We start from the raw sequence: 27,749 nt of genomic DNA on the forward strand, positions 1-27,749 counted from the left end.
TTTCAGTGAATATTCCAAACAGTGTATATTTGTTAAACTAAAAAAATCTAAAACGCGTTAAAAGATTACTTAAATACCACGACCGTGGAAATATAGCACACCTTATGCCAAAATTAAAATTCTTAATGCCTGGAATGTTTCTTTTGAAAGAAACAAAACTCCAAAATACCAAAAAAAAATCTAGAATAGAACAAATAAAATATATAAATACAAAAAGGAAAAATCGAATATGTAAAATATATTAAACATAAATAATATTAAAAAAAATATTAAATATAGATAACATAAAAAAAAAATTAAAAATAAATAAAAGATAAAATTAAAAAAAAAATCAAATAAGGAAAAGCTAAATTCAGGTATAACCGAACATTTCGTACTCTTGAAACTTGCAAAGGAACAAAGCCAGGGATATATCTTCAGTATCGAGTTTTCACCCGATTTTATTCATTCTAAGCATAAATATGCCCCGTTTTAAGGAAAACAAAAATATTTATTAAGATAACTATGTGAGTCGACCGATATACATATGCGGTATAAAATCACCCAGAAGTTCGAATTTCTTTATATTGGGTATGTGGGGGCTACAGGATGTATTAACCCCATTCAACCTATTTCTAGCACGCAGATATACTACTATCAGGAAAGGATGTTCTCTGACTTTCAATTATATATCGCACATATATGACCGATATTTTCGGCAAAAAGTCAACAATGGATACTAAGGTCCACATATTCAGTACCGGGTTTGAACAGTTTTGTTTCGATCTAAGCAAATCTAAGCAAACCTCAAAAGAACTAAGTATTCATGCAAATTTGTATCCTGATATATTAGTTCATTCTTGATTTCTATACAGGAAAGTGAAAAGTAGGCATGGCTGCATTCCGATTTCACCCATTTTCACATTGTAACATAAAATGTCTGAGGAATGTCCCGTATGAAAATTGGTTGAAATCGATAGGGCGGGTTTCATGATTTGTGATTTCAGCTGAAAATGGGCGGTGCCACTCCCGTCGTTCCCTTTTAATCCAGGATCCTTTAAGACTATCTCAAAAAAAATATATATATATATGCTTAAGAGGGTTGCCTTTTATATTTTCGGAGAAGGGAACAAAACCAAAGGTTAATCAAAGAAAACAGCCATATTATTTTTTTAAATAAAAAACGTTGACCTCCTAGTTTATTTTATTCGTACAGGAATCGGGGCTCAAAAATGCAGTTGTTTCAGTCGCGTTGTCGTGGCAAAGAGTGATCCGTCTTCGACGTCTTGAAAGTGCTTATAGACACGAGCCTTTTTTTTTTGAGCATTTGACAAATTGTGTAGGATCCGACGCGAACATTTTTTTTTAATCAAATGTTTATGCTATATTGAATGTATGCTAGTCCCACGCATGCCTAAAGGTGTCTCAATCTCACGATAGATCACATGACGATTTTACAATAACAGTTCGGCCACAGCATCAAGGATTTCCAAAACAACTGACTTGATTTTGTACGACCTTCAAGAATTCGTCTTGAAGCGATCTACGGCGTCGATTGAGTACATACATCATACTATCGACAAAGATTTGTTCATCTTGGAGCTTCATAGCCAAAAAACGTAATTAATAATTACGTCGAAAGTTGAAAAAATTGCGGAGCAAAAATGTTTGAGATTTAATTCCATTTTTTAGACGAAATGAATATTTTAAATTACTGTAAGCAACATAAATAGTGTTCGTATGTCAAAACGTATTGAGTATGTTTCTTGATTTAATTATATTTTTTGGCCGAGATGAATATTTTAAGTTACTCTAAACAGCACCAGTTGCAGTAGTATCTCAAAACGTATGGAGTGTACTATATATAGTATTAAAAATGTCAAATTTTACGATAAAGTTATGAGTTGCCAGATTGCAATACAATGGTTGGCAAACCCCGAAATAAAAAAGACAACCTACGTATATATACAAATATTAAAAAAAACTTAATAACAAGCAAATATCTCTAATCAAGCTTTTAGAATACTGTATAGTGACCAAATATATAAAATTTTAATTTTATTAATTATTAAGTATTATATAGAAAAAAAACAAAAAAAAACCAAAAAAAATAAAAATAAATATCTTCGAAACCCAAAAATATGACTAAAAATTATTTCTAATAAAGAAAAAAGTAAAAACTATAATAGATATGTATACATATGTAACCGAAATAATATAAAAATTATGCAAGGCAAAATAATATTTTCTCTTAAACGAACACCTTTTAAAATAATATGTTTAAGAGGAAAAAAAAATTAACAAAAAACATCAAAATTATTCAACATTATACCCAATAAATACTAGTAAAATATACATACAATTCTCTGTAAAAATAAAAACCGCACTAACATTTCCAATTTTTCATTGGGTACGCAGTATCGCTGCCAAACTACCAACGATAAATATTTATACCATTACACAATTTACAACCACACGCCGCGCACCGCATTCGTTTTATTGCATTTTCGGTAGCGCGTCTGTTCGCCACTTTTTCTTGCATTTTTCGAAGTGCACACGTTCAATGTTCAATGCTGCTTTCTCAAGAGTGCAATTGTTAAGCAAATTCACGGCCAAAAATATTCAAAACCACAACGGCACATACGCTGACGCAGTTGTACGTGAACGTCATACTCACTTTCTCACAGCAGGATTATTTCTAGACCCGATACTAGCGGCCGACATCAGTTGACCGCCAATAATTATTCCGAAAATCGCGCCAGAAGGCCAGTTCCGTAGCATAGGCGCGTACACACGACTGTGCAACCAGCGACCAGTTCGGCAGACACCGCTCATATACTAACATACATATGTATGAAAATTTAGTTATATATCTATTTACATATATGTATGTGTGGTATTACAAAAACTGTAAAAATAAATGTCACTACAATATTTTGCCGTTTGTTTGTGTTGTTGTTTGAATTTACAACATCTATGAGTGACGCGCTCCGACGCTTAAAGAACATTAGGCGACTATTCAGCTTCCTAGCGTGTGTAGCCTTCGGTCGTACCAACAGCTAGCGCGGAAATATTACAAAAATTCGCGACTAAAGCTAATACAATGGCATATTTGTGATAATACTGTTTTTGTGCTTATTTTTTCATGTTATCATTTACTGAAATAGGAAACGCAGACTTGCATAAGTCATTGGATTTATAAATAAACGATCGCTTGTGTTGTAAAGAAAAGCGTAAATACATATACATTAATATATATACAATACTGAAAAATATTAAAACTGTGAAAGTGTTTTTGTGCGCGTAAAGTTGCTTAGACATCACAAAAGACGAGCTTCAAGCTCGCTATACCAATAGGTGCTTTGTAAACTTATACCCAACAGCGTCAAGTACGAGCCATTTTAAAAATGTCTAAGCCACAGCCTATGGAAATGTCCAATATGGATATAGATTTTCACGAGCGTAAAGCAGAGCCCTTTAAAATGGGTCGATTTATCTTCAATTCAGAGGAGGGTACCGTAATGGGACGTGATCGTGCCTCTTGGGGTAAGTTTTGACAAACGACAAACATATGTATTCACTTGACTACTAGTGCCATAGCGATAAAAGAAAACCTTATACGTTGTATATAGGGTAGTCGAAAAAGTCTTTTCGTATTTGGTTAAATGAAGCTTAAAATCTCAACCTTCCAAACACTATATGGTATAACACAATGTGATTAGTAGCACTGGAGATATACGACTGCAACGACTTCTATTGACAAAATACGAAAAGACTTTTTCGACTATATTTGCATTTCGTTGATGGCTCTTATACAACAAAAAATAGGAAAAGAAGTACACAGTTAGAAGTCTATGTAGAGCTGTTTCCGTCAAATAATTTCAGTAAGAACAAATACCCTTGTTTTTACTAGCGTTCTCAAAAGTATTCAGTCTATTGTATTAGTGGATTTTTGCCCCGAAAAAAATTTGAAAAACTAGTTTAAAAAAGTAAATAAGATCTATAGTTAGTTCGAAGGATACAAGAGATTTGAAAAAGGTACAATTACTTACAGCATATGTAGGAGGTTCCCACTCAGTAAGGACAAGCACCATGGCTTTCATAAGCCTACTCAAAAACGTTCATATGTGCTCAGAGAAGTCGTGCTTCATGTCCTTTGGACCGAAGTGCATTTTTCATTTTCGTAAACAGAGAAAAGTCAAAGGGAACCAACCACGGCGAATACTGTGGCTGAGCGTTGATTCGCGTTTAGTGTTTGACCAAAAATTCAATCAAAAATTCGTTTGAAAAGTCCATGAATTTTCTGCCCACAAATCTGGTCCATTTGGTTGATTTGCCTTTTGTAAGTGTCTCAAAACATCCAAACGGTATTCCTTATTGAGCGCTTTACCCTGGTATACCATTTAGCGTGGAACGAACTCATGGTCAACCACACCATGTTAACCAAAGAAAATGATGAGCAACTTGGTCAAAATGCGACCAATTTAGAAGTGTTTTTTTTCAATTTTGGCTCATTTTTCGAGTTTTGTTTGCTTGGTTATTGGACAGTTTCGTCGTCGTTATTATAAACCCGTAACGTTACTAATGCAGAATCCTCGGTTACGATGCCAGGCATCTTCTTGCGATCTCTACTCGACATCGCTTTTGTAAAAACTTCTGGGAATTTGGTAGGAATCTAGCATTGACATGCTTCATTGCCAAAACATTTACCAGAATGTGTTGAGTCGATCCATGAGAGATGTTGAGACCCTCGGTATCTCTCTGATGTCAAGACAAAGATTCTCAGCCACCTTTTCTTTAGTAGACTCCTCAAAATCCTTCAGCAATATTTTTAGTGATTTCGTAATCATGAGTCCATAGGAAGGCCAAAGCTCCAATCAAAATCGTTCCTTTTTTATGGCTGAAATCCCCAGGGAAATGTTTTGAGACGTAAATAAACAGCTGGAAAGCGCACGCTTCATTTTTTCATTGATTCGGTTTCCGCGCGTAATTTATATATTCTGGTCCGAGTCAAATTTGATCAGATGATATACACGCTTTCTGTTGATCCTTCATAATGTATTTTTTTATTAATACCAATTTTTTTAGTTAGTATTCGCTTATTGCTTATTTTAAGTAAGAAAGAATTTCATCAAGAGGTACTCGGGTCTGTGGTCGGGACAAATACGTTATTAGGTTAGCTGATCCAAACGAAACAATACTCTAAAAGGGCTGTGTTGTGTTATACCATTAAAGGGTGTGACAATATGTTGAACCAGTTACTTGAAAATTAAGAATAATTTAATATCTGCTTCGAGACTAAAGCGCCAAAATTAAGTTTAAAAAGCTTTTAAAACCCTCTGCATTGTACACAAGTAATGAAAATAGAAATTTTTCCAATTCTTCAAAACGTTTACATAATTTTCACTTGCGTCAGAATGTTAAAGAGACCATATTTGGTTAAAAATAAACACAGAAGCACATGAAATTTTCACGTTGAACTTCGCAGATGAACAAAATCATTTTCATGCTATTCGGCTATTCGAAATGATGTAATCAGCATTTACCGCGTGACATTAAATGATCATTAGTTGCTATATAAAATGCCAAAAATATTATTGTCCATTGCATACATATATTCATAAGTACATACATATGTATGCCAAAGTTGGCACAAAAACTAAAGAAAGTGAAGATAATTATTGGAGCTTAAAAGCTTTGGCAATTAGGCGTTAGAAATATTAAAATTTACTTGAAAGTGGCAATGATCGTGAATAATAAAAAGCCATTTTATTGGAATAAAAAACTACAGCTGACACGTGCATTTCACCATAAACTGCATTAATGGCTGAGAACTAATTACTTCTGCTGAAAAATTTGTTGTTTTCCCGGTTCAGATATACTAAGGTGTTAAGAATTGCCCGCATGACAAGCAAATGCAATGATCAATTAGGCATACGCTGGAGCTAAGGTCGTTAACTCGTTTTCGTTTTTCTCAATAGGTATTACTCACTCGCAAGGCATACCAGTGCTTATGAAACTGAGTTGAAGTCGAGTTTACTCCATAAATAACATAAGTGAAATATTTTCTAATAGGGCTTGTACTGAGTAATAGTCATAGTAACAGAACTCACTAAGGGGCAAATTAACGGCACTAATGCCTCCTTTAGCATGACAAATGAAATTTAGAGCTAAACTTGGAACCTTGGAAAATAATCCATGTTACCAGATTTTGGGCGAAAGAAAATAATATATTTGAAATCTGAGCAACAGGGATAGTTTCAAAGCTAATCGATGTTACTAGATTTTGCGCGAAAGGAAATAACATTTCTGAAACCTGAAATCCCTATTGTTTCAAGAATAGATTTTTTGTGGCATAGATTTAAGAGGAAAATGTAATATTTCTCGAATATTATGTACATATGCTGAGCATTTAGATTGAATAATTTTTCTAATTTCATCATACTAACTGTTACTTGGAAGTATACCAATTATCAAAGAAACCATCTAGCTAAAAATATTAATAAATTAATGTTGCATACTTTTAGGAGGCAAACCAATTATTTATGTGGTGTTTTTCCTAGAACCCCAGCAAAATAAATTGAGAGTAATTTCTTAGAATAGGATTGACATAATCCTCTAATGAGTAAAATCGTTCAATACTGATTTTAAAAACAACTTAAAATCTTTTCAACGCAAACACGATGAATATTCTACTCAGAAATCAGTTTATATGACTTTATCCGGTTTCTTTCGAAAATCCTCATACAAATAACTTGAAATATATTCAAACAAATTAGAAGTAGAGTTGAAATATTTTTTTGCGGGAATCGCCTTTTATTGTGACTCTGTCTCCGACAAAGAACCTCAATTAATTATATAGTTTATTAACATATTATATTATATAAGTTATATTTTTTTACGTTTTATGATATGTGTTCGAGCACTAAGCCATACCGAACCAATTATTGTTCCACATAAGACTCAATGTATTTTTCTCTCTCTAACCAGAAGCTATTTTTACATTTACCAAAAGCGTATAAAAAGTTTTAATTTAATGTACAGATAAATATAACCTTGAGTATTAAGAGCGCTTTGACTTAATGTACAAGACAGTAAAAACTTCATCGGCTTTGTGCTTTGAAAATTAAGTTGATCAAGTAAAAAATAGTTTCGAAGATAAGAAAATTTGAAGTTGATCCGGTTAATTTATTTCAATAGGTTCTTAAAACTTTAAACGCGTATTTCTCGAAAAGCTGTTTTGAGAATCGTTAGGAAACTTTCCGAAACGGCTGGACCCAGCAACTTGAAATATTCACACGACCTTTTAAGATATATTTGTCAAGTTATGATTGAAAATAATAAAATAATTGAAATAATTTTGAGCATAAAAGTCTTCCCACTGTCATACACCTAATTTCGAACTACTTCTAGAAATCGGCTACGGGATCAAGGGAATCCAAAATTTTTCATAATGAATTACCGATCATTAGAGTACATTAAATGTGTAAATGTAAATTTAAATTAATGCAGAAGCCCTTAAAACCGATAAAAAAATGCTTAGTAGGTTGGGAACCGTCGAAAACGAAAGATAAAATATCAAACAGACCGACTCAAAATAAAAAAAAAAATAAATTTTTTCATGAGATTTTTTGATTGAAATTTAGGTTTTTTCGGTTTAGGTTAATAAAAAAATAAATATCTTAAATTAAAAAATAATTAAAACAAAGTTTTTTGGGACATAACAAGCTGAATTGCCAACAAATTAAATTAAGAAACTCAAAAACTGTGTTGTTTGAATTTCCACATAAATTTTGAGGTTATGAGCAAAAAGTTTGTATACAAAAGTTATAAATTTCTTTTAAGCATTGCCTTATAACTTTTTCTATAGAATGGTAGTTTTGCCAGAAAACGATTTAAACCCTTATTAATCCTCAAAAATTCGTCAACGCCCTTTCTTTTTCTTTTTACCGACCTCAGATCGCCCGTAACTTATTTTTCACTTAATGTTTCTGATTTTGTCTTTTGTTCTCGATGTGCTTCATCTCACTAAGATTTGTTTTTTTTTCAAAAATTGTCCACGCTGGTCTACTTATTTTCATGTATTTATTTAATAAGGCTGTTTATTTCTTTTCATTGGGGTCCTATTTTACGTGGCGGGTCCCAAACCCAGCGCACAAGCCTTCTCACTTTAGCTCGCCTTCAAACGGATGTTTTTGGCTACTTGGTCTAAATGGCGCTCATGGAACTTACCTCACACGGGCGAACTTCTTCACATAAAGAAGAAAAAGATTTAATTAGATATATTTTCTATCTTCAAAAAAAAAAAATTAACATAACAAAAAAACTTACTTTCCGCCTTGCAAGCGGAAAATTATTGTTTTCAAAGGAAAAACTTTCCTTTATTATCTTTCAAAATTGTATATTTTCCGGCCCACTATCTAACTAGTATTTTTAGCATTTTATGCACTCACACAACGCTTGCATCCATTTTTCTTTTTTTCATTTTAGTTTTGCATTTCCTCGCATCTTCTAAAAATATCGAAGAATAAAAGCCATAAATATCTGCCACCAAACTGTTTAAAAAGTAAAAAAAGCCAACATGAAAATATGCAATATTCACAGAGCTAACGCAGGGAACCGTGCGAGAGCATTTTATGTTATGATCTGCACCAAAGAGTCTGCTAGAGCTGCTAGGAGATCTTCTTCAATCTGCATATCTACTTGTATGTACTTATCTGCGCTTTCTTGCACATTTTGGCGCTCAATCTGCAGTAAAGTGAGTGTGCAGTGCACCTGCCTCCGAATTCACCGCGCTTAGGTACCGCATCGTATGTTCATTGTTGTATATTCAAGCATACTATATGTATGTATACCCTACAAGTGTGTGTGTCAAACGGCACATAATGTAAACAGTATACAGTGGACAACTGTCAGCGTAAATTTTGTGTTTACCTTTCATTCAATTATTTATTATCGCAAGTATTTGTTTACGCGCTAATGTCGCTTTGATGGCATTTACTCACGTTTGCTCATTCCACAAAAATTTCCTTTTACTTCATTCTAACTTTCGATTGTTTGTTTACCTGTGTCGAAATACAAGATTTTTTTTGTTTATAGAGCAATAAAGAAGTGTGAATGTGTGTGTGTGCATAAATTTAGCTCCACACCTAACCTAACTTCTTGTTAACGGTATACACTCATCGCTTGGTCTGCACTGGTTTCCAATTCAGTTAACATTTCGGTATGTTTTGGGGTGTGAGTGTGTTTTCCGCATTTCCACTGTCTCCCTCGGTCAATAGCACAGAAATAAGCCAAGCGCAAACGCTGTGTCCAAGTTGAGTTCAGTGCATTCGTAGCAGCTACGCTCGCTTCCTCACTGCATACTCCACACTCCCCACTCCGCACTGATTGCATGTGTTCCTCTTTCATTTCAAATTTAGCACAGTTTCTGTTTTTGTCATATTTCAGCATGCGTCACTTGCAATGCCGGTTAGACGGAGACAACTGTCGTTGGCGTTGTTGTTTGTGTGTGTGTGTTGTTGGCCTGAATCGCATTCATTGAGGTTAAGTTGTGTACGATTCAGTTTGTTTATTACAATTTGGCCGAGAACAGGAGTGGTAGTATTTGAGTAATGTTTTAAAGTAAAAATTTCCCTCACTTGAGTGATTTCCTCAAATGAGTGAGCACAAATGAGTGAGAACGTACATCCACAGTTTGAGTCACTGTATATAGCGTGTGTTATTTATTGCAATTGCCCATTAGATGACCCACTTGGAAATTTTTACTGGGTTTTCGTAGTCAATTCTATTAAAAAATAAAATAAAATCAAAAAACCAATTTTAAAGATTCGATATTAATTTATAAAAAAACTTTCTACACAAAATTTGGGCTGAGTGAATTGAAACAATTGACTGCACAATAAACAAAAAGTGGGAAATAATTTCTGAAAATTCGTATTTGGTCATCGTTCCTCTGGATAATGAATGTATGATACAAGTATAAGTATTTGGTTTTGAAAAAAAACTTTGCCTCAGTCTCCCTGAAAACCAAGTCGTTCTTAATGTTTGATAGTTAACTTGGAATCCAAGGAATGTCACAATTCTTCTTTGTTCTTATTTAACATCAGTTAGTTCTTAAAAGTGATCTTTTTCTCTGATAGTTAGTTTGGAATCCAAGGAATGTCCAAATCCTTTTACATTGGTTTTTAACATCAGTTAGTTCTTAGAAGTGGTTATCTACTATCTGTCTTTAGCTTGGAAAGTTATCCATTCCTTTTTAAATTGGTATATACTAAGTTGCTGTGAATTCCTTGATCCCTTAGCCGATCGCTTGGTTCCTTGAAATTGTCGTAAACTCAAAAAATAAGAAAATGTGTTATGACTTTAATATTGCTCAAAGAAGTAGACAAAATTTTTATTCTTGATAAATTGACAGCTTCCAAAAAATATTTTTTTTTTTTTTGAAAAGTAATGCAGCCTTCAAAAGGACTAAAAATTGACATTATTATGAAAATCTTACGCATTCAATTATTACCTGACAAAAAAGGCTAAATATTTCAAGTCAATCGGTCCAGCCATTCTTCACCGACCTGGAAACAGCATTTCGAGAGAAAGCTGCTAAAAGTTTGGGATCCGATTTCACAAGCTCAAAAAAATTTTACAATTCTACTCATATCTACGGAATTATTTTCCGGATCAACTTCGAATTTTCCGAGAAAATTCGCAAATATATGTACATAAATTAATTTCTTGAAATTCACAACTAATGAAGCTGTAATACCGAATAAAAAGCACTAACCGGTGATCCAACTAAAGATACTTTTTTCAATAGCCTTTTTTTGACAGATCAGTTGTGAGTCGTGTCAAGTTGTTTCAGTATTGTTTGTCATTTCATCGCGGAAAGAATTACTCCTAAACAATTTTTACAAATCGTTCAACTTAAATATGAAAAATTACATTCTGTAAAGACTGTGTTTCGCGCGCTCCGATCAACTTATGGTCAACTTAATCGGCCTACTGAGTGTACTATTCGCAGAACATAATATATGTAAGTACGTATTCAACCGAATATACTTGTACTACGTCCAGCACGCAGAGAAGAAAATATAGCAGCCATAGTAGTGTATACGAAGGCCCTGAAGAGTCGCGTTGTTCGCAGCAACTCGGAACTGATGAGATTCAAGAGCTTCCACTTCATCCGAAAAAAAACGGTTTGGTAGAATTTGTGGGCCAGTCCATATTTCTTCAAAAATTATACCGATGAGAACGTAACCGTCAATGGCGACCGTTATCGCGCCATGACAACCGACTAGTTGATGCCTGAGATTGAAGCTCATGATTTCGGCGACATTTGGTTCCAACAAGACGGCACCACTTCCCACACATCACATCAATAAATTGATTTATTGTGAGAACACTTTGGTGAGCAGATAATTTCACGTTTTGGGCCGGTCGATTTTCCATAAAGATCGTATTATATGACACCGTTAGACTTATTTCTGTGGAGATATGGAAAGTCTAAAACCTATGCGAACAATCCCGTTTCGATTCAGGCCTTGTAGCGAAACATCACGTGAGTCATTCGCTAGATACTAATCGAAATGCTCCAACGAGCCATCAGAAATTGTACTCAACGCATGGACTATCTGAGACGTAGCCGCGAGCAACATTCGAAAGAGATAATCTTCAAAAAATAAATCTCAAAGAATATTCTTTCGAATAATAATAAATATTGCACATAAAACTTTAATTTTATGTTTTTTTTTTCAAAAAGTACGAAACCCTATATATTATCGAAAATAAATCGTATATCAGTTGGAAGCTGTACAGCGCGGACAAGCTAGATTCAAGCGATATACGATTCTGCAGAAATGACAACAACGATATTTTATTAGTCAAAACTTGACTGATTGATTTTTAGTTTAGAGGCTTTACCAACCCTATAGCATCAGCAGAAATTTGGTACCATAACTGTCGCTCTTAACCTAATACTTCTTGCACACAACTCAAACTGGTTAAAATAAAAGATAAAGGAATTCGTGAATTATCTAGTAACAAATTAGTATATCATACGATAAGCAAATAACCTTCGAAACTTATAGAAAATGAAGAAAAGTTTTGTCTTAATAACCTTTCTAATAAACCTTAGAAACTTATAGAAAATGAAGATAAGTTTCCTCTTAGTAACTTTTAGGTATACGGTCAAAATCTATAATAAACAGTGTGGTGAAATTCTATAGTAGTCATTCAGTCTCTGAATGTGACTAGAGATAGAAATATACATATCAACTTCTGAAATTCATAATAAATATATATAATTAAAAGAATTATAATAATATTAAATAATTTCCTAATTATGCATGTCGGGTCAAAGAAATATCATTTAATTTTTCCTAGAAGACCCTTTTATAGTCAGCGCTCACTTATACTCAATCTCCCAAGATATTTTCTTAAATATACAACAATTACTCAGCGCTCTCACATTTTACTGCCACACTATTAATTCTCTTCATTCTACACAGCTTAACAAGCAATAATTATTCAATTAAATTAGTCTCATTTAAAGATCGTGTAGATCAGCTGTAACTCAACAGTGTCATAGAGTAATTTAATTATGATTATGGAACAGAAGTCCAGCAGCTGAGACTGAGCAGCTTTAATGAATCATACATTTAACCTTATCGACTTCATACAATTCATTGATTAATGCCCGGTCTGCAAAGGAACTGTTGAAACGGGCACTTATGTTGCTATGGAAAAAAACAAAATTGAAAAAGAGACCACATGCCTGACAAAAGCAGTGTTGAAAAGTAAGCAGAGGCTTATGAACGCGATAAGATCAGTTTTGATGCGACATTTGAACGCAGATTACTTTGGAGGATTTATAGAGATTTTTTGCGAATTTTATACAGGCTCATATTATTCGTAATATAATCAATAAATATTAAACTAATTATTTACTTCATTTCTACTCTCTTCCACAGCAAAGATCGGCATCTTCTACACAGCTTTCTATGGCGTATTAGCCGCACTGGTGGCCATTTGCATGTGGGTATTCTTTCAAACGCTAGATCCGCGCATACCCAAGTGGACATTGGATAGCTCCATAATCGGCACAAATCCAGGTTAACTAAAGTCTTAAATTTCTTTAATATATATATACATATATAATGTGATACTCAAATTACGCTTTATAGGTCTTGGTTTCCGTCCGCTGCCACCATCGGACAATGTTGAGAGCACATTGATTTGGTACAAGGGTACGCAACATGAGAACTACAAACACTGGACGGATTCGTTGGATGAGTTCTTAGCGGGTGTGTAGAGAGGTTCTTTGCAGCAATTGCAACCCTATTGATAACCGTTATTGAACCGCTATATTAACTATTATATTAAATTGCAGTCTACAAAGTGCCTGGCCTTACACCTGGCCGTGGTCAGAACATCTACAATTGTGACTACAATCAACCGCCACCAAAGGGTCAGGTTTGCGATGTCGACATTAAAACATGGAATCCTTGCACCAAGGAAAACAATTACAGCTACCACAAGAGCTCACCATGTGTTTTCTTGAAGTTGAATAAAATCTATGGTTGGATACCGGAATATTACAATGACTCCAAGGACTTGCCCGATAACATGCCAACCAGCTTGAAAACTTATATTGGTGAAATGGAGAAGACGCAAAATCACAAGGTTAATTTTCCTTATATTTTGCTGAAGTATCTGTTCTTACTAAAATAATATTATTTTTTGTTTTTAGTTAAACACCATTTGGGTTTCATGCGAAGGCGAGAATCCAGCTGATCAAGAGAATATCGGTCCCGTCAACTACTTGCCAATTCGTGGCTTCCCTGGCTACTTCTATCCTTACCAGAACTCAGAGGGTTATCTTAGCCCACTCGTCGCTGTGCACTTCGAGCGACCGAAGCGTATGTTTTTGTTTTTATATAGTCATAAAATATTAGTATGTAGGGAAAACTCTTTTCTTTCGGTACTGAAATCAAGTTTGACAGAAAGCATCATGAAAGCTTAGCCGATATGTAGAAAAATATTCAGAATATTAAAGAATCTAGATAGAAACTGACCAAGGACGAACAATTTTGTCTAAGCGGCAAGCCGTTTCGAATATTAGTGAGAAAATCAATCAACGATTTTAGTATGATATCAAGCTTGTGAATATAAAAGCTCAGTATGTATTTTCTGAAAGCCCGAACTTGAACTTCTAGGACGAAATTTTCCAAACTATGAGAAGGAAGCTCAAAACTTGATAAAACTTCCACAAGCTCTATAAAGTCATATCGCAAATGAAAGGAGATACCAGACTACACATTTCATGATTGAATATTTAAGATCCACGGTTGAGTTCTATACGTTTAAATATGAACTAACTATTTATCATTGAAACGTCAAGTTTGCTATCATAAGACCTGAGGTGTAATAGAGTCAAATGTTAATTAGGTAAGAAATGAAGTCATTAGAGCTGTTTGATTGAAAGTCAAAACATACTTCCTAGGGTTTGTACAATTAAATATTTTTTTGTTAATCAAATGAATGACTTAAATTTCGTAACTAAAACCAGATTTCATTGGATCGAATCTCTATAACCTCGTGGATAGTAGAATAATGTGTGGGCTGGAACTTATAATATTATTTTTGACAGATGGACTTAAAATGACAAGTTTAGGAAGTGCTAACTCAATTCCACGACTTTTTTATACCCTGAACAGAGTTTTGCTGCAGACTTTTAAACACTCTGCAAGAACATCGGAAACACTTTCAAATATAAAATATATACTTATAACGAGTTTTTCAATAAGAACTGTTATTGAGCGGTAGCGATTCACATTCACAGTAACGTGCCAGTCTTGGTCATCACGGAAAAGTACGGACCAAGGACGCCGCCAGGCCAGAAACTACACCAAACCGTAATTTTTTCGGGATGGGATGGTCACCATAGCGTACGTGTGGATTTCTGCCTGACCTATAACTCATATTTCGCTTATTGACGAAGCCATTTAGCCAGAAATGAGTTTCATCACTTTTGACTTTTCGATGAAAATCCGGATCACTTTTAAGTTGTTGCTCAGCCCAGATCACAAACGACGATTCTAGTGGTCAAGCGTCTTCAGTTCTTGCGTCAATTTGATTTTGTAAGGATGTAGGCCAAGATCTTTTCGCTAAGTTCGCCTCAACGATGTCACAGAAATGACCAACGCTTGAGAATAACGTGTGAGAGACTGATTTGGGTCTTTCTCAATTGATGCACTATCGACAGCAATAGTCTCGACACTACGGGTACTTCTCTGTCTCATTGGCACGGGAACATTTTGTACTGTGCCTGTGAATTCAAATTTTTCCACTAGACGCTCAATTGTTGATCTGACTGGACGATTATGACGACCATAAATTGGACATAGCGCTCTTCAAGTTGAAATCACTGACTGCGAATTTCGGTAGAAAATTTCAATAATTTTATTAATTTTGATATGGCAATCGTTTCTGAGGAGCAATGTCAAAAGAGCGGGAAAAAATATGGCGTCGTTTGCTCTCGCTCCAGTCAACTTTTGTAGTGTTCCTATTGAAAAACCCGCTGTCATACAAACTGAGCATTCAAAATCAAGATAAAGATCTTCTTATATCCTTTTATGTCATGAGAAAGACACTTGTGAGAGGTATTATAGCCACAGTGTGATCGAAGTTAACATTTTTTTTCTTGCTGACTAAATGTGAAGGAATTTTATTCCAGTTGTTTCTATAGCCAACCAAAACGCAGCTAATGATCGTCATACTGCTGCTTATACAACAAATAGTTAGAAGTCTACATACATATGATATATAATATTTTCTAATGCTTATAAATTATCAAAAATCTTTGAAATGCCAATTTCATATCAGAAATTTGAAAACTCATTAATTTTCCAGGTGGCATCATCATCAATATCGAATGCAAGGCTTGGGCACGCAATATTTTGCACGATCGCAAGGAGCGACTAGGTTCCGTGCACTTCGAGTTGCTGATCGATTAACAGAGTGTGGGAAAAATGTTCGACGTTTACAACAACAACTAGAGAGCAATAAGCGCGTTGGCAAACGCTTATGTCACACACGAGCATCATAGATTTTTTCAGCCAGCTGTCTTGTATACACACACACATGCAAGCATACATTTTAAAACAAAAATGAAATCAACACAAATTATATATATATATATATATATACCAAGGAGCTATGCAGTCGAACGATTACTCGCTAATACAAAACATACAACAAACACAATCCCACAAACATATGTATACAGACAAACAAACATACAAAAGTATATGTAACATTTAGTATAATAAATTACGAGACAATTGTTGGGTTCTATAGTTATGTAAATTTCTTGCTAATTTTCTTTTTTCATTTAATTTTATTTAATTTAAAAATGTCATTTCTGTTAGTTTGTATGATGTCTTTGTTTAGCTTTTAAGCAGATAATATATTATATATATATTGTATGTACATATATATAAATATATATATGAATATGTATATGTAACTAAGTTTAAGTTGAAAAACAAAAATTGAGCGAATTATAGTAAAATAACCAATAAATAATACCAAATGTATGTATTTTAGAACACTTTGCAACAGTCTAGCGCCAAGCATACAATTATACCTACATATATACAAACGTAAAAGTATGTATATGCCACAAATTTTTGACAATCTTTTTCCTGTTTTAGATAAATCGTACATAATCGAACATAAAGATAAGTAACCGGAAGCTACATATACAAGTATACATACATACAGACCGTTTTTCGAAATCTGCAGAGTATAACAAAAAAAAATTTTTTTGAGGAGCAAGTAAATGCTTGAACGGAGACAACTCATCCAAATGCACAGCCAAAGTATATTTCAATGCATTACCAACACATCTACCAACAAATATTGCTTACGTACACACATATGTGTGTATAAACTTGTATTTTAAGTTAACTGCCATTCACATGTCGACAAGCTGTAGTATAACGCATAAAAGTATGCTAATATATTTAAAACTACATGCGAGAAAAATATTTCATATGTCAGAAAAAATAATGGGAATTTCAAAATGAAAAAAATATATTCAAATATTTAATAATATTATAATATTATCAAATATCGAATTATCGAGTATTTAATAATATTAAAATATACCGTTAGAGGAGCCTGCTGCTAATCTTTTTCAAAAAATTTTATGTATTTCGATATTTGGCTTTATTTGCCATGTTTTCAAAATAATTACGAAAATAAACTGATTTTTTGTTTTCGAGAGAATTTCTGAAACGATAAAAATAAACTGATTTCTGAATAAAAAATATAATAAGTATTTAAAGATTTCGAAATAAGTTTGATTTTTAATTTTGCTATACTAGAACGCATGCAAAGTATGCTAAATACTATACTGAAAAAAACAAGCGAGAAAAAATTAAAAAAATGCGAGAAAAACATTTACTTAGTCAGAAAAATTAATGGTGATTACAAAATGAAAAAAGTGTATTAGAACAATAACGTTGTTCTTTATACAATTGTGGGAGTTCTGCTGACAATAGTTTTCGAAAATATTTTTTAAGTCTTTCAACATTTTTTATTTAAAATAAACCGATTTTTAAAACCGTCTTCGAAAAGCCTGAGAAATCATAGAAATAAACAGATTTTTCAATAAAACCATGTTAATGTGAATTTCAGAGTCTTGAAATAGGATTGATCTATAATTTTCAACGTATTATTTGGAGATTTTCTAGAAATGAGTTTGTTCTATATTCCAATCAAGTTCTAACGGTTTGAGTTCAACATACCTGTAGGAGATCAAGCCTTACACATTGATGGACTAACCCACTAACTGTTGAAATTAAGTTTTGAATTAGTACTTTTTGCAGTAATAACTCGAGTTAACGAAACGTTGTAATGACACGGCAGCAAAAGTTTTCATAACACAAATTCGAAAATTATTCAAACAATCTGGATTAAAATAAATCTCTATTTAAAATTCGAGAACATTTTTTTTTAATTTTGAATGCTGAAAAGAAATTTTGAAATTGCCTAACATTTTCAGTGATGAAAAGAAAAAAACTTAGGTTATGAAAAATTTCGGGATCCCGATATGAGTTAGCCTTAAATTTAAAAAATGCTTTATTAGTTTATTTAAAAATTGAGTTAAATAAAATTTTCGGTTGTTAAAAGAGACGAAATTTAAATTTTGAAAAATTTCGGGATCCCGATATTCCTCTCTTAACCTCTTAAAATTGTTTTATAAAGCATTTTCAGTGCTTAAACAACTGAGAATTAAGTTTTGAAAATTTCAGGATCCAGATATGAGTTTTAAATTTTAAAAATTGTCTTATATAACACTTTCAATGGCAAAAAGAGAAAAAAAGTAAGATTGATTGAAGAAAATTTTCGGAATCCCAAAATTTGTAAGCATTGAACTTTAACATTTGCTTTATAAAGCACTTTCAGTGCTGAGAATAAGGTTTTGAAATTTTCGGGATCCCGATAAGAGTTAGTCTTAACTTTCAAAAATTGTTTTGTACAATATTTTCAATGGCAAAAAGAGACAAATTTTAAGATTGATTGAAGAAAATTTTCCAGATCGCGAAATTTACAAGCACTAAACTTTAAAATTTTTTTATAAAGTTTTAAAAATTTCGGGATCCCGAAAAACGTTTACTATTAAAGTAAAAAATTGTTGCAAAGTACATTTAAATAAATTTTATGACGAATGAAATATTTTTTAATGTATGTAGGTATGTACATATGTTATATGCATAAATGCATTTTTCCTTTAAGAGATGTGCATAAACTCGAAAACGAAAAAATTTTCACTAAAACACCTGCAAAAAAGTAAAGACAAATGTATACAACGGTAATGTCAGCGTTTTTGTTTTTGTAAACTAATAATTAATTTGCTAGTTTTAAAATTAAATATAATAATTAACCCTATAGAAAACGAGCAACCGCCACACGGGCCACTACAACAAGCAAACACACACAACAACAAAAAGAGAACAACAACAAATAACTTAGCGGTAAAGCAGCATACACCTAGCAATGTACAAGTAGTTCAATCCAAAATAAAGAAAAACAAAAAAGCTAATCATAATAATTAAACTAACTCATTGACAAGCAACTATTGTAAGTTAAGCAGTTATAAATAATATTAATAAAAAAATGTTTAAATAAAACGAATAAAACAATTAAAGACCAACAACAACAAAAGTATCTCCTTCAGGCACTAAAAATGCCAAGGTTACAAGCATTTATCTACACTGACTAAACAAACATACACACGCACACATGCACATAAACACATAAATATTTTGTAATTTTTATAAAACTCATAAAAAAATTGAAGCAAATGAAATCAGCAAAAACTGTGCATGAAAAAGCCGAAGCAATTGCTTATTTTATTTATTTTGAGATTTTTATATTCTTTTGATTTATTTTTCTTTTTTTGTCTCAATTACGCAACCCATTAATTGTGCTAATCTTTCGTATTGATAAGATAAGCTCGGATCGAAAATGAAATCAGTATGGAGTACCTATAACCGGCCACAAGATAAAAATCACAAACGACGTAAGCAGCTGACACTGGTTATGGCAAAAAATAACCGCTAGTCGTATCTCTGCATACAATTGTGAGCCCAGTGAAGTTGGCTTTTGAAAAGGCATATGATATATAGTATATGAATTATGAAGTATCTAGCATAATTGAGATATTTAATCAACTGCAGGCACTTATAAATGTGTAAAAACAAAAAGCATACTTATCGCCAGAAAATTATTGACGATATTCAAGCACGTCACTTTAAGTTCATGTTGATGGGTTGAATCGGCAAGAATGAAGACAAGCATTGATAAAAGAAATTGCTGTCGTTATAATTGAAGGTTTTGGATTTTTGTCGACAAAACAGTTAATAGTTTTCTTGACAAAAATGTTTCCTGACAGAGTTTTCCAATCATCATTACTTCATTATACTCTGTTAAAGATCAGATTATTAGTACAATGTTTCTGGAGAATAGTTTTCCACAGATCACCACTTTATGAAAATCATTACTTCATTATAATCTGTTTGAGATGAGATCGCCAATACAATCCTCCGGAGAAAAGTTTTCCACAGAACACCGCTTTATGAAAATCATTATTTCATTATAATCTGTTTGAGGTCAAATCATCAATACAATGTTTCTGGAGAATAGTTAGCTTTACGAAGATCGTTACTTCATTATACTCTGTTTAAAATCATAATTAAAAGATGAGACAAATAGAGTTTTTCTTAACCAAAAAGGTTTAAAAAATATAGGTAACGGTTTTCCAAAAGTTTTTTGGTGGTGTTTTCGGAGAGTAGTTTTCCACAGAACACCGCTTTATGAAGATCGTTACTTCAATGTACTTTTTTAAAGATCTGTTCGTCAATACAATTTTATAACATTTCAAATTTTACTTTCTTCTCATACTTAAGGGATTTAACAAGTAGAATCTTAACCAAACAGGTTTAAGAAACATGGGTATTTTTTTCTGGTGTTCATTTCTGCGATCCGCTCTGTGGAAAGTCATCGTGAATACAATTTTGCTGAATATTTCAAGTTCAGTAATAATGATAGTCAAGTGGTTAGATTTAGCTGACACAAATTTGTCTATCTTCAGCGTAATTCAGATTTGACTTTACTATCGATGAAAAGGTGTTTCACTTCCATTTTGTATAATATATTCTGGAGTTAGAGCTATTTGACTAAATAGACAGAGATCACTCAAGCGCAGTTATGAAGTTTTAAAAAAGATTTTCAAATTATTTGACTGGGTCTCTTCAGCCTTCTTAAATTTTTTAATACACTATTTTGTATTCCAGGCTTTATTACGAGGAATATCCCTCTAAGATTTTCAATGGAATAAGATGGAATAGGCTGCCAGTCACATTCTGTAAAGGAAGCAATATGATTCATTATTTAACTTGTTTTCTTAAACCTATCCAATCTATCTAAGAAATAAAAACATCTAATTTGCCACCAAAAATTGAGTTTGTTTCGATTCATTGAGTGTGTCCATACTGACGTAGAGAGCGTCATAGATAGGCAATATGTTAAACACGTGAGAATACTTTTATTTGTGATTACATAATCTTTATATATAAAAATTACGTTTCACATTGTCTGTCAGCGATGGACTCCTAAACTACTGAACCGATTTTAGCTAAATTTAGCACATTGTGTCCAGTTTAAGTCAACTTAGAAGATAGGATAGTCCCAACTATTCATAAATAAGAAATACAGTGGAAGCTGTACTAAATGAACGCTCTATTAAGCGGACATTTCCATTAACATATTGACCGTTCCCACAATTTGTTGATATTTATTAAGTACAATCTATTAAGCGGACAACTCTAATAACTGGGCAGAAAGGCTGGTTCGTCAGTGTCTCTCTATGGGAGATTTCACTGTATATATTTCTAAGCATACGCGTGTATTCACAATCCCAAAAAAATGTAATACAGTTGAAGTTCCATAACTCAAACTTCTATAACTCGAAGTTCTCCATTACTTGATCTCTTGAATTAGCAATAGAAATCAAAATGCATGCAAAATGTTAGAAAAGTTCAACTGTAATTATAATTTTCAGTAAAATTCCAAACCTTAAAGGCCATTTTCTCAATGTCTGGTTAGCAGCCATTTGTCAGTTAAGTTCTGGTAAACTTAACCAAGATTCCTTCTTTCGGTAAAAAACCTTTTTAACAACTAGAACTGACAGATGCTGTTAACCTACTGAAATAAATGCGTTATTTTTTCTTAAATTAGTTATTTTTTCTATAGACATTTATTATATGAATAAGTTTTTTTTAAGTGCCTAGTTATATAAAATGAGATGAATTTGACTGTTTAAGAGCTAATGACCGCCAAAGGGCTACACGAGAAACTAGTCGTATTTTCTGGCTTTTCTCCATACATATTTTGACGGAATTGAACTTTATAACCATGTTACACATCAAATTGAGGGTCCTTGATTGGATTTTATGTGTCATAAAGATATTCGATAGATTTTTATCGCCCGAGTGAGCTGGAGGAAGTCTTAATTTTTCATTTTTTAACCCAAGCCAAAATTATTTTTTAAAATTTTATTTCATGATTTTTCATTACATTTTTCTTATTTCTTTTTATAAGTACTTTATTATATATAAAATATATTAACTAACCCAAATATTTACACATAAGCCTTACTGATACATATTCAAATTCCCTTGTGGTTAAGCGATGAGTAACACAATTTTTAAATAACATTTTACAACTCAAGTTAAACGCAAGTGAAAACCGCAGAACATATGCTCAAGATAATGTAATATTATTTAGAGTATAATATTATTTATTTATACATTATTACGTAAGTACTAAGGCATCTTAAACTCGCTTTGCATGCTCAAACTTTAACATTTTATGGAATTTCTAGAAAAGTAACGTAGTAGAAATAAAAATGTTATGTATGTAGAGTAAATAACAGTTAATGATAAAAGAAGCTGCTATAGTGCCATTCTAAAGACTCCATAAAATAGAAAAATAAAAACATAGTTAAATAATCTACTGAATGGATAGAACTAATCTTGCTAAATATACCGAACTTGTTTAAATCCTTCAAAGAATTCTCTTATATGTATGCTGAGAATAATTATTGCTGAAATGACTGGACTGCTGTACTCCAATCAATCAATTATCTTATATGCTGAGAGGGACAGCTGTACTCCGAACAATCCAACAGTTTCCAATCAGTGAGTGCGTAAAAGCCTTCAGCTGTCTTTTAATATAATATCCGTACAAGTATATACGACATACGTATGCAGCTGACAGCATCTAATTCTTTCTCAGCTAATAGTTAAGAGATTGGAATGATATGGGTTATGCTAAAAACCAAATTCGAGGAACAAACCAACAAAGAGTACGGAAAAATAAATTTCTTTAATGAAAAATTATATCAGCTACTGTAGTCACTGCCCAAGCAAAACTATCAAGAATCTGTAAAAAAAATTTACTATGTATGGTTAGAAAAGGTATAACCAACAACATTTAAAAAGTATGTAAGGTCAGTTCTATAAAACACTCATTAAAGGCAATCAGCTCCTATGGTAAGGGGTTATATCCACTTGCGAGTCGCGAAAAAATCGTTTTTTCTTAAAGTTTCTTCGACTATGCATTTCATTTAATAAAAAATATTAATAGCGTACATTCACAGAATTTAATGTCCTTAATTAATAGGCGATTCATTTTGAAAAATTTTGGGTTTTCTTAAACCACCAGCCGATCTCCAGGAAGAACTCCAAGAAAAGGTGTCTGGTGACAAGAAGATTTTGCTGCTTAAAATTATCAAAAATTCTAAAACAAAAAAATATAAGTATATATTATTATCTACTATAATACTGAATACAAAAAATGATAAAAGGACCAGACAAAATTTTGATTTTTGACAAAATTATGACATCCCAAAAATCTTTTGTGAAATAGTTTAAAATTCAGATTGGCTTAGAAAATGGAAATTATAACCAAAACTCTTATTCGATCATTACTTAAGAGATATATCTTAAAAGATCATGTAAAAGTTTAAAGTCTGTCGTTTCGAAGAAATTTTCCTCACCGACTCTGAAACTAGTATTTCATAAAAACATGTTTTTAGTTCTGGGAGGCGATCGCAATAAGTTAAAAAAAAATTTAAGCATACGCTCTCACCTCCGAAGCTATTTGCCGAATCAGTTCCAAATTTTCTGAAAATATTTTTAAATATATTCGATACATTAGCCAAAAAAATGGGTTTTTGATACTCACAAGCAGATACAGCCTCCCATTTTTATACTCTTGCAACATGCTGCTACAGGGTACAATATTTTTGTTCCTTGGTGTAATTGCACCACTGCCACGCCCACAAAACCTCATTATCCGAAAACGTATAAAGTACTTGAGATATAATAGTCTTATTTGGCACAGGGGATCGCAGTAGAGGTATCTGTGAACATAAAATTGTGAAAAACTGGGCGTGGGCCCCTTCTAATAATAGATGGTATGAGTGGTTTCTAATGTAGCCGGGTCAAAACTGAACGATTGGCATGGTACCGCCTACTTTTAGGTGAAATCACCTATCTCGAGTTCCTTTCCTGATAGGAGTATGTCTGTGTGCTACAAATGGGTTGAATCGGGTATACACTTCCATAAACTCCCGTAAAGCCAATGTAAGGATTTTCGAACTTCCGGGCGACTTTATGCCGCATATATCGGCCTATATGAAAGTTATCTTAATAATATTGAGAGAGCATGTTTTTCTTGTTTCTTTTTTCCCAGGCTTTAATCCTTCAAGTTGCGAGAGTATAAAATGTACGGTTACACCCGAACTTAGCTCTACCTTACTTCTTATATTTTATGATCAAACTGAACCACTTTCCAAGCAGTGTTCTAATGTTTCAAACTGTTTTTTTTTATTCCAAAATCTTATATCGGAAAGTAAGTAAACAATTTCGTATAGCAAAAAAATAAGTGTAATTATTTTAATGTATGTACATATATTCGTACATAGAGAAAACTAACGTGTCGAATAAGAAACTAGTACAGTAAGAAAGAAAACTAGTTCACATTGTATAGAAAATTTTTTAATTCAAAGCAATTCATGTTTACACTAAAAACAAAAACTAATTTGCTCAATGATAAAACACAATATGATCTCACTTACACAACTTTACGTAGTTTTTTCTACCAATTTAAAGTACGAATAGCATTATACACTAATAAGAGGATGTAAGAAAAAATATATATATATATATTTGCAATAATTTTAATATTACAAATTTTTTTGGAAAATTAATTTTTTTTTCTATTTTTTTAAATTTTTTTGTAATTTTTTCATTTTTATTTTAGTTCAATATCTCTTTTTTTGTTTTGTTCAGTTTGGTCTATAAAAAATTCTCAACTTATGTAGATTCAATTTAACATTTTCTTGCAAAATGGTTGTCAATACACAAATAAAATCGAAAACCGAAAATGTAAAAGTTCTTCAGCAGAGCTCCGACAATATTGAATTATTTTTAATATATATACATAATTATATAATATATACTAAAATATATATGCATTTTTTATAAGCCAACAAGTTTTCATACTAATATACACCAATTTTTTCGCTAGCATTTTCAAGCATACATACATACAAATTATATATTTACGAGGTAAAATTTTTTGTGTACTTGTATTACGAAAAAACAAATAACAATAAATAACTTTTACTAATATATTACTAACATTTTACATTCTTACATATAAATAATTAAATGTAGTTTCACTAACACTTTGGAACTTTAACGACTGTAAGTATGCGTAGTTGATAATGAGGAATACGAGCGAGACTACAAAATGGTGTAGTCAGCTAATTGAAAAACACGAGGTTTTATTAAGCGAGCTATAGACGGTATAATTCAATCACTGGTCAGTTATTTTAAAAATTAAAAAATAATAATAAGAACTTCCAATACTGCGAACCAGGTAATGTACTTTGAAAAGAAATAATATACAAATATATCGTCGCCTAAAATGCAAAAGAACTTGTCATCAGAAAAACCGAAATTGAGTTTTTTAGTGCTTTCGATTCACTAATTCATTCCTATATGCATTGAGCTATACTTGTAGTATATAACCATTTCTAATAACCACTTTATAACCAAAATTCAAATTTTGTTTCAATGTGATTGGTTTCTATTATATCGTTTTTCCTTCGCCGTACTCTTATGAAAAGTGATGTTACGCTATTTTGCATTTCAGCTGACGACATATGGATTTTTGAGAAACTCTACCTTATATCCACTCCAATTCCGAAAAAATATGTTTTTTGTATTTTATTTTTTTTAAGGAATTTTATTTAAAAAAAAATAAAAAAATAAAAAAAAGGGGAAAATTTTATGTTCTTTAAATATTAGATTCTCTTGATCCCGTAGCCGATTTCCAAAATAACCCCGAAACGAAGATATCTCACTGGACTGATCAAAACTTTGGTTTTCACAGCACTGTGGTTTCCAAAGAAAGTCGTTTAGAGTGGCATAGAAAGTGGAAATTATTATCAGAAACCTAAATCGTTCAATCATTATCTGAAAAATATCGATCTAATCAAAAAATCACCACTTGTGGATATAACCTATTCAAGTAGTGAAAGCGAATCAGAGAAACATGAAGAAAATAGAGAGAACTTCGTTAAAATGCTAAAATTACTGTCGTATATTCGTAGGTTAAAATATTTCTATAAAGCGTTCTCTTCACGGAAATTCTGAGTGACTAATCAATTCCGAAAAAATATTAATTGCGTACCCAATTGGTACAACTTAGAAATCAGAAAGGCTTATTTATTCTGTTGTTTTCTTGTTCGACAATATATATAATTTTATGATCAGAACTGTTTTTTAGTTTAGAAACATTACAGATATTTAATAATGTTTTTTTCGCTTGGTACTCTGAAAATTTGGTCGATATACACCTCTAAGAAAGTCTCGCCAAATATTAATTGTTACGAGAGGAGTATCGTCCTTACAGTTTTCTACTCGTATTTATACTTATCATCATAGAGAGAAAAATTCATATCTCGCTTCCAACAACTTGAAAAAATATTTCGTCTACAACGATTTTTTTCGTAAACCTAACCGTTTAGCAGATATTAACGATTGAAGTTTGACTATTTCAAAGCTTACATGCTTTTTCTTTTGTATTTTATAACTCAATGAAGACAAGTTGTTTTAAATTGCAAAATTCATTGGCCCGCAAATTTGACCCGAAATGGTCGATCGAAATTTTTTCTTTCGATTTTTTGGTAAAAATGTTTTATGTTCGTGTGAAGTTTGATCTAAAAACGTATTCGGCAGTTGCTTGTTTACATATAAATTTTGAACAGCGAGTTTACTTGAAATTTTGTATTTCCAATTGAATCACTGCCAAAGAATCATTCATAATTCTTGGATAATGGATAAGACTGCTGACAAGTCATAGGTACATCATGACGACTACGAATCTGTCCAGCTTTCTATCGAATTGCGCTCCAAGGAAGGAACCGAAAAAAACATTATTCGCTGAAGGCCAGACCAGCAAAAGCTTATAACAGTTTATGGAAAATTAAATAAATGCTTTGGTTCAGAGTCCTAGGCGATAATAAAAATTTGTACTAAAATACGTGCAAATATGATCAGTATATCGAGCTGAGTCGATTTAGCCATTTCCGTCTGTCTGTCCGTCTGTCTGTTTAGTTTCTGTATGATTGGTGTGTGTAAGGGATGTGTGTATGGGGTCCAACCCCTGGCCACCAGTCCAGAGCCGTATGGAAGCTCAACTGGTAGTAGTTTCGGCTACGAGGTCTGACCGGAGACTTAATTCTGGTACCACGGGGAGCAGGAGCCCTTGGAGTTCGCTCCAACCTGCTCGTGCGGACTGGCCCCTCGGGGAGTATCGTGGTGGTTGTGGTTAAAACCCAAATCGCGGGAAGAACTGACTTTGTCAGTTCAATGTGGAGTTGCATTGCAACCGGGTGCCGGACCCAAAGCACGGCAGAGGTTTTAGATGGGCCTCGAACCCTACCAAGGTGGTTAGTGTGTCCATTCCACACTGCCAATTGGTACTGAAAATGCTTAGCATTCTCAGGGCGCTGATCAACGCATTGATTTGATCCGCTGTGCTTTTGAGCGCCGTGGAGTAAGGCTGTCGTCAGCAGGTACCCACGTAAAACACACCGGACGTTGTCCGTCTGTCTGTCTGTATATATACGA

General features: G+C 32.8%; 1 protein-coding gene and 1 long non-coding RNA gene across 4 annotated transcripts in view; one reads left to right on the plus strand and one right to left on the minus strand.

Moving 5' to 3' along the window:
- Window positions 1–19,147, plus strand: part of LOC126752931 (sodium/potassium-transporting ATPase subunit beta-2) — a 30,674-nt gene extending 11,527 nt beyond the window's left edge. The window contains exons 2-7 of one of the 3 annotated variants that reach the window (XM_050463977.1): window positions 3,147–3,525; window positions 12,945–13,085; window positions 13,158–13,277; window positions 13,364–13,656; window positions 13,724–13,892; window positions 15,886–19,147. In XM_050463977.1, coding sequence (XP_050319934.1) covers window positions 3,387–3,525; window positions 12,945–13,085; window positions 13,158–13,277; window positions 13,364–13,656; window positions 13,724–13,892; window positions 15,886–15,989 — 966 coding nt within the window. In that variant the 5' untranslated portion in view covers window positions 3,147–3,386 and the 3' untranslated portion in view covers window positions 15,990–19,147. Of the gene's footprint in view, window positions 1–3,146; window positions 3,526–12,592; window positions 12,771–12,944; window positions 13,086–13,157; window positions 13,278–13,363; window positions 13,657–13,723; window positions 13,893–15,885 lie in introns of those variants that run through there. The other 2 variants (XM_050463978.1, XM_050463976.1) reach the window with 2 other exon arrangements.
- The window catches only part of LOC126752936 (uncharacterized), a 65,086-nt gene that overhangs the window by 26,137 nt on the left and 11,200 nt on the right, over window positions 1–27,749 (minus strand). The window lies entirely within an intron of this gene.

The sequence above is a fragment of the Bactrocera neohumeralis genome, chromosome 3, assembly GCF_024586455.1.
Source record: "Bactrocera neohumeralis isolate Rockhampton chromosome 3, APGP_CSIRO_Bneo_wtdbg2-racon-allhic-juicebox.fasta_v2, whole genome shotgun sequence".
NCBI classification, from domain to species: Eukaryota; Metazoa; Arthropoda; class Insecta; order Diptera; family Tephritidae; genus Bactrocera; species Bactrocera neohumeralis.